The sequence below is a fragment of the Arachis ipaensis genome, chromosome B06, assembly GCF_000816755.2.
Source record: "Arachis ipaensis cultivar K30076 chromosome B06, Araip1.1, whole genome shotgun sequence".
NCBI classification, from domain to species: Eukaryota; Viridiplantae; Streptophyta; class Magnoliopsida; order Fabales; family Fabaceae; genus Arachis; species Arachis ipaensis.
Window position 1 is genome coordinate 111,733,805 of NC_029790.2, and position 8,302 is coordinate 111,742,106.

The 8,302-nt window shown below is 35.5% G+C and overlaps 1 protein-coding gene across 1 annotated transcript; it reads right to left on the minus strand.

Moving 5' to 3' along the window:
• Nucleotides 5,034-5,792, minus strand: LOC110263479. Its single transcript, XM_021104799.1, has 2 exons — nt 5,470-5,792; nt 5,034-5,403 (listed from the first exon to the last, which is right to left on the minus strand). Exons 1-2 carry the CDS (start codon nt 5,640-5,642, stop codon nt 5,271-5,273), a joined length of 306 nt encoding a protein of 101 aa, XP_020960458.1. The 5' UTR covers nt 5,643-5,792; the 3' UTR covers nt 5,034-5,270.

The following is an 8,302-nucleotide window of genomic DNA, read 5'->3' on the forward strand; positions in this document are numbered from 1 at the left end:
GTCGTGCACCAAACTAGTCCCTTCACCAATTTTTTTTATATTTTTTTTAAAATTTAAAATTTTCAATATCTTAGATGCATTAATTTCAATTTTATTTTTTCACATATTGTTTAAATACAAGTGCTTTTATAAAAAATTTTCAATAACTCACTTTTGTAATATATAAATATGTTATTATAAAAAAATAATTATATGATTGATTAGACACATTTTTTTCATAAAAAAACATGTGCTTTTAACAAGAAATCAATAATTAAAATATACATTTTTTTTAGGAAAAGTCTAGGGGCCAGCAACTTTTGTGTTTTGTGGACAGCACTTAACCATCAAAAGAAAAGTGAGTGATCTTCCACTATTGGATATAATCTCATACCATTAAAAAAACTATTGATGGCCAATTGATGGTTACAAAACATAAAAGTTGCTGCCCCCTAGCACTCCTCTTTTTTTTATTCTTATGAAATACACGTTTTCGTTATGTGTAAATGAGCTAGATTGAAGGTACTTCAAGCACTCTCACTATCATCTCCAATCTCTGCAGTTTATATGAAAGAGGTCGGAGATGGTAATGAGGGAAGCTTGAAATGCATTCACGTCAACTCCAAGACGGCGGTTAGGGGGGCAAGAGAAAAAAATATTTTATTAAAGCACTGAAAGAGGTCGGAGATAGTAGTAAAGGTGCTTGAAATGCCTTCACGTCAACTCCAAGTTGGCGGTTAGGGTATTCGCAAGAGAAAAAATATTTTATAAAAGCACTTTTATTTGAATAACATGTGAAAAAATAGAATTGAAATTAATGCATTCAAAAATATTGAGAATTTTGAATTTATAGAAAAAATGAGAAAAAATTGGTGAAGGGACTAGTTTGGTGCACGACATTCAATTTCAGGGACTAAAATAAATCACTTAATGCAAAGTGAGGGACTAATTTGGTGCATCTACAATGATGACATAATGGATGACACGTGGACAAATACTGTTGTGACACGTGGTACAAACGAATACGTGGCCAAATAACATTGTGACACGTGGCACAACCATCCATGTCAGCATGCCACGTGTCACTAGTCACCACGTCATCATATCATTACACATGACCAAATCATAGAGTGACACATGTCACTTACCGTGTACCATTTTTAATAATAATTTTAATCAAGTTCTTATTATCATATAAAAGTTAAGTTGACCTAATTTACACTAAAATCTAATTTAAAAAATAAAAATGATCTCATAGTTGTAAAGATTATTGAATTTTTAATTTTAAACAATGTCAAACTTGATAAAAAGAAAGAGAAAAGTGGATTTTTATGGCAATGACTAGAATACCGGCTACATGCATAAGAACTCATTGCCTTAGTCATCACATCAGCAAGTTGAGCATCGCTAGGAGTGTGGCGAATCTGAACTCTTCTTTGGCAACATGGTCCCGAACAAGATGAAGATCAATCTCGAAGTATTTAGAACGTGAATGATGAACTGGATTAGTTGACATAAGCACTACTCCCAAATTATTACAATATACCTTTGAGCTGGTAGGATGATGCGAATTTCAGCTAAGAGCTTGCAAACCCAGAGCAACTCAGCCACAACATTAGCAATACCCCTATACTCTGCTTCGGTGCTTGAGCGTGAAATTGTAGTTTGCTTTCGTGAGCACCAAGAAATGGGATTTAAACCCAACATAACACAATAACCAGCAGTGGATTTTTTGTCTTCAATATCTGAAGCCTAGTCCGAGTTAGTGTAGACCGTGAGACTTAGCTCCTGAGGTACTCTAATATGAACACCAAATGATTTTATACCTTTTACATATCTAAGAATGCGTTTTAGAACTTTCTAATGCTTGTCTAAGGGAGCCTGCATAAATTAGTAGACTTTGCTTACACAAAAGCAATTTCAAGCCTGGTAAATTTGAGGTACTACAAGCTTCCCACGATGGACCTGTACCGACTGGAATTTTCAAAGGGATTTCCATCAGTGGAAGTCAATTTCAAATTGGAAGTCATGGATGTAGCGTCGGCTTAGCGTCTTGCATTTTTTTCTTAAGAATATCATCGATATATTTAGATTGTGTAAGCACTAGGCCATTGTTTATGGTGTGAGAGACCTCAATTCCCAGAAAGTATTTTGAGTGTGCCCATGTCTCTGAGGGAGAACCAAAAATTGAGATGCTTAATCAGTGCTGAGATTGCCTTCTTAGATATGCCAGTCACAATGATGTCATCGGCATAGACTAGAAGTAGAATTGTTGCTTTTTTGTTGTGTTTGTAGAAGAGAGATACATCTAACTTAGTTGAGCTTAATCCCATAACATAGAGAGCTTCTTTTAGTGTGTTGAACCAGGATCTTGGCGCTTGTTTTAACCCATAGAGGGATCGGTTGAGTTTACAAACAAGGTCTGAGTCACCAACTTTGAAACTTTGAGGTTGCTTCATGTAAACCTATTCTTGCAAGCTCTCATTCAAGAAGGCATTGTTTTCAAGTTGAGTAAAGGGCCAATTGTTCTCACCTTGAGGAAATCTACCACTCATGTCATAAGAAGCATCTTGGGTATTAATAGCTGAAACTTAGAATCCACTCAAGTGTTGAGTAATGACATTTATCTCTTGAGACATGGCTATATTCTGAGCAAGAATAGTATCCAAAGCATCTAGTTCCATGACTCCCTTCCTCATGGCAATTCTCTCAGAAGAGTATAAATATTGGTTGTTATCAACCATCTCAATCAACTTTAGAGCCTCTTCAGTGGTTTTCTTCTTGTGAAGAGATCCTCCTGCAGAATTACCCAAACAAGTCTTGGCATCCTGAGTAATCCAATTACAAAAGATTTGCAATTGTATCCAATCTACTTTCTGAGCATAACCTTGTACCTCTCCCAAGCTTCATAGAGAGATTCACCCTCTTGTTGCCTGAAGGTCTGAACATCGGTCCTTAGCTTGGTCAGCCTCTAAGGTAGAAGAATTCAGTCAAGAATCTACTGACCACATTGTCCCATGTATCAAGAATCTCCTTGGGTTGTGTATCAAGCCACTGCTTGGCTCAGTCCTGTACAAAACGAAAAGAGCAACAACCGATAAACATTAGGATGGACTCCATTAGTCTTGACTGTATCACAAATCTGTAGAAAATTAGAGATGAATAAGTTTGGATCTTTCTGCGAGAATCCATAAAACTGACAGTTTTGTTACACCAAAGTGATGAATTGAGGCTTTAACTCAACGTTATTAGCAGGCACAGGGGGCACAACAATACTACTACCATAGAAAGTAGGATTTAGAGCAGTGTAAGAACCAAGAGGTCTCCTAGGTTGGTCAAGAGCATTAGGAGCAACGATGTTGTTGTTAGGCTCCATAGTGATGTCTTCAATCTCCTCGTCAGAATTGTCCTCGAGACTTTCAGCAACTCTATAAGCTCTAGCTTGTTGTTGGCGTCTTCTAACAATCCTTTCAATCTTAGGATCGAAATTAAGGAGAGGTTCCTTGTCCTTGTTCCTACTCATAAAGAAACAGAAAACAAGAAAAAGTAGAAATCTCTACGTCAGAGTGAAGAGGATTCTAAGAGAGGTAAACAGGATAAAAGAAATAAAATAAAATAAAATAAATACAAGAGCAAGAAAATTCTCAAAAATAAAGAAAGATATTGAAGTAAAAATTTCAAACTAAGAAGGGAAAATAAGAAAATAAAATGAGTAAATCTAAAGGGAAATAGCAAAGGGAATTTCAAAAATTAAGGAAGAAAAATAAGCAAAATTAAATTAATAAAAAGTCTAATCTAGGTAATCAAACAACGGGTAGTTGTCAATCACAATTAATTCCTGGCAACAGCGGCAAGAACTTGATGCCGATTTTGAATACCACAAACTAGCCAGCAAGTGCATCGGATCGTACCAAGTAATAACTCAGGTGAGTGAGTGTCGATTCCACGAGGATTAATGGACTGAGCAAGCAATAGTTGTATGATTATTCTCATTGGACAAGCTAAAATGAGGGTTTTGGAATTTAAGCAACATAAAACAGTAAATCAGAGAGTGCAAGAAGGTAAGCAATGAATGATTGGTGAAAATAATATGAGAAAATAGTTAAGGTTTTTGGAGATGATTAATTTTTGGATTAACAATTCTTATCAACTACTTTAATCATGCAAAGATTCCATTAATGGCAAACCTTAAGTGATTAAATCCTAATTTCTTAGTAATTTAATCTCCTCTGACACAATCAACCGCCAATTCCTTAGTCACTTAATTTAAATTAGAAGGTTAAGTCCAATTCTAGTTCATGAGCCACACAAACCCTAAGTACCAAAAAATGAGGCGATTATATGTCATGTATCGCGTTAAATCCAGATAATTAGAGAGTTGTGAGGAATTGATTTTAAGTTGTAATTCTAGTGATATAACTTTTCCAAGATTCAATAAGAATTCAAATAGAAAAAGAGTTATCTTCCAATATACTCTAATTCCTAGGATGAAGAACAAAATCAATCCTTGAATTTAAAGCAGTGCATTGATTAAGAGTAGAATGACAATAGTATTAATCCATTAAAATAAACAGAGCTCCTAATCTTAACAATAGATATTTAGTTGCTCACTGTTCAGAGAAAAATCTAGAGTTGTAAAAAAAAAGTAAAAGTGCAAAATGAGAAAGAAGAAGAGAGGGGAGCCCGAAGGGCTGAATCTTTTCTCCTTTTATATCTAATCCTAATTGATACAAAATTAAAATTTTTAAACTTAATAATATATTTTCTTAATTCAAAAATTAATTTAAAAACCAAAGATGTTTTCCGTGGATTATTGATGCACGTGTGGTCCCCACTTGAAAACGCGGACCTGGCGCTAAATATCCAATAGTGGCATTTAGCACTACCAAGATAGAATGCAATTCTAAATTTTCGAGGCACCTGGCGCTAAACCCTGGGTAGTGGCGTTTAGCGCCACCTTCACATAATCATTGCACAAATTACGAGGCCCTCGGTGCTAAATGCCAAGTTGTGGCGTTTAGCGCCATCTTCACAGAATGATGGTATGAATTTCGAGGCTTGCGACGCTAAACACCGGGTAATGGCGTTTAACGCCAGCTTGACAGCAACTATTTTTCTCCCTCTTTTTCTGCATGAACTCTGTCAAACTCACCCGAATTTTACTTGTAATCAACAAAATAGCAATACAAATCAAAATAGCATTCATGATGGTCTAAAACATTAAAATATCATAAAAACTCAACAAATCCACATTAAATTTAATAAGAAAAGATAGGAAAGATGCTCACGCATTATGCACCAAAATTTGGGTGCCAATTCAGGTCATAAATTGTTGCTTCATCTACACGAAAGTTACTTGTTGCAAGATTAGCACTTGTTCTTTGCTGTGATTGAGAGTTTTCACTATTGTACTGTCTGTTAAACCTGCACCAACAATCAATTACACTGTGACCTAATCTTTCACATACTTGACACACTAATCTATCATACCTTCTGCCATATCGTCTTCCTCTATTTGAACCTGTTATGCCAGAATTCATCCTGCCATAGCCTCTGCTTCTAACTGTATAGTCGCCTCTTTGCATAAAACTCACCCTACCAGTTCCTCTATTATTGTTAGAGTACTTTGAATTGTACCTTCTTTGATTCTGATTCTGATTCATTTGTGCTACATTTGCTGCTATCAGTTCAACCTACTTGAACTTTTCAATCCATTCTTCGTATGCCATCAGCATGACTTTGAAGGCTCCAATTTAAAAAGGAGTATCTCTAGTGTTGATTGAGGTGATGAAAGGGCCATATTCTTACCTTCCAAGATTGCTTCTACATGCGTTGATTCATTCATCTGAGCTCCCACTAAGACTAATGCATCCATAATCTTCTTTACTTCTAACAGATAATTCTCCATTGTACCTTATTTTTTTGTATTGTTGAGTTTTGCCTTCAATTGTTTCACTTTTTCCTTCATTAGTGCAGTAAAAACTGTTTGAAATCTATACCAGATTTGATGTGAATTCGAACACCCTACCATTCTTGACGCAAAAGAGGGAGACATTGAAACTAAAAGCCACGTCTTTAAGAAAGAATCTTTCCTCTTCCAGATCTCGAACTCAGGAGAAATCACTCCATTTCTTTCATCTTCTACTGACCTAAATTGCTTTGGAACATTCACTTCGTTAACAAAATCTATGAGTTCATGAGGTTCAATTGATCCTTCTGCTTGATTTCTCTATGAAAAGTAGTTCTCCTCATCCAATTTGATGGAAATCGGCGTCGTGAAATTGTGCACTACCACTGCTTAGCTTGCGTTCTAATTTGCAGCTAAGATTACTGCATTTGCTTCTGGCATCACCTGGATCGGGTCTGCTATTGAAATTTCTAAAGCTCTGATACTATGAAAATGGTACCAGTGACTCAGGTGTATAAGAATGAGAGTATGAGAGAAGAGAGAAAGAAAGAGAGAAAGAGAGTCCTAGATAATTCTAAAATTTGGAGAGTGATTCTGATATCATTATCTAGCTCTTCAGCTTACAACAATAATTTATATACATAGAGCTATGGCCACGGTGAAAATCGTGACCATAGATAAAGCTATGGTCACGGTTTTAAAGAGGGGTGACCATAGAGGCTATGATCATGGTGAAAACCGTGACCATAGACAAGGCTATGGTCACGGTTTTAAGGAGGGGTGACCATAGAGGCTATGGTCACGGTGAAAACCGTGGCCATGGATAAAGCTATAGTCACGGTTTAAGGAGGGGTGACCATAGATAAGGCTATGGTCACGGTTTTAAAGAGGGGTGACCATAGAGGCTATAGTCATGGTTTTCAGGAGGGGTGACCATAGAGGCTAAACTATGACCATAGATAAGGCTATGGTCACGGTGAAAAAATGTGGCTTAAAATGTCAGAATTTGAAAATTGTAACCGTGATCATAGATAAAAAAACTGTGACCATAAACCTATGGCCACGAGAGAATAGGCCACGGTAAAAACCGTGACCATAGGTCCAAAACCGTGAACATTGATCTATGGTCACCCTTTTTACTCGCTATAGTCACAGTTTTTTACCGTGACCATAGGCCTTTTTTTTTGTAGTGCTACTTGCTATATGGGTCATGCTTTCATAACAACTTTAACTACCCTTCTATCTGACTTTACCTATCTTATTGACAGTAATTAATTCTGTATCCTTTCCATTATTAAGCCATCTTCAAACCACATAAAAAATCAAATTATGAGTGTTGATCAAAAAATATTTTCGATAAGAGTGAATTGATTCGGAATGAGTTAGGTTCGATTTCTCTAGAAGATATATGCATGAGCATGAGGTTGGAAGCAATTGGCGTTGATTTGGGTTTCGACTGTTTTGTTAAATCGAGTAGGCTTAATCGAATAGGAGATTCGATTCGAGACGATGAATAGGGTCTTCGATGAGCTAGTCGAATAGTTAAAAAAGTGGGGAAGTTAATAGCTTTTATTGCACGAGGAGATCATAGGGAATATCTACAATCATGCGACGGGAACTGTTACCAAGAAAGATTGCACTTCAAATTTGAAATGTCGTATTTAATTGTAATTAATTGTAGATTAATTGTCAGTTATGTAAGATTAGCCTATAAATACTAAGAAGTATTAGTGAATAAGGGTTGGAACTTTTACTCAGAAAACACTCAAGCACACTCATATCCTAGAGAATTCCTGAATCTGCAATCGAGTAACTTTTCTGTAGGATTCCTTCCATCGTTTTATTCTTTCAGTTTATTTCTTTGTAAACTTTATGTTTTAAGCAAGTTTACTTTTCAAATATTCTTTATCTTCATCTTTGTTCAATTTACATTTCTGCACTGTTTACTTTCAATAGATTCAGTTAAAAGCATTTTAACGTTTTCCTTTAATTTTAACACAAACCTTTTCGTTATTACCATGTTTTCTTTTCGAAAACCTTTCCTTCAATCTTTTCTTTAATTTAATTTATCAATTCTTAATTTATTTTAATTCTCAATCCCGGTCTAATCTAAGACACTTTGATACACTTTTAGAAACTGGTATCTGCACAGGAGAGTAGGTTTCGCTCACAGACCACTAGATATCGAACCACCATCGATTTGCTAAAAATCAACAAAACAATGAGTATAATAGACTAATAGTTTCAATAGGATTGAATTTGAGAAAATTTGATATCTAAATTTTCAATCATTTCAAGAAAGCATAACTCTGTTTTGACTACTTTTGTATACATACAAGTTTATTTTTAATTTTCCTTCTAATTTCCTTCTAATTAATAACAAACATTTGATATGATAAATTTGTAAAGTGGTAT

Excerpts from the sequence above, each read along its gene's own strand:
- LOC110263479 (XM_021104799.1), bottom strand. The coding sequence starts at position 5,642 with ATGAATCAGAATCAGAATCAAAGAAGGTACAATTCAAAGTACTCTAAC. Across the intron at positions 5,404-5,469 it reads GGAAGACGATATGGCAGAAG|GTTTAACAGACAGTACAATA; the intron begins GTATGATAGATT and ends TTGTTGGTGCAG.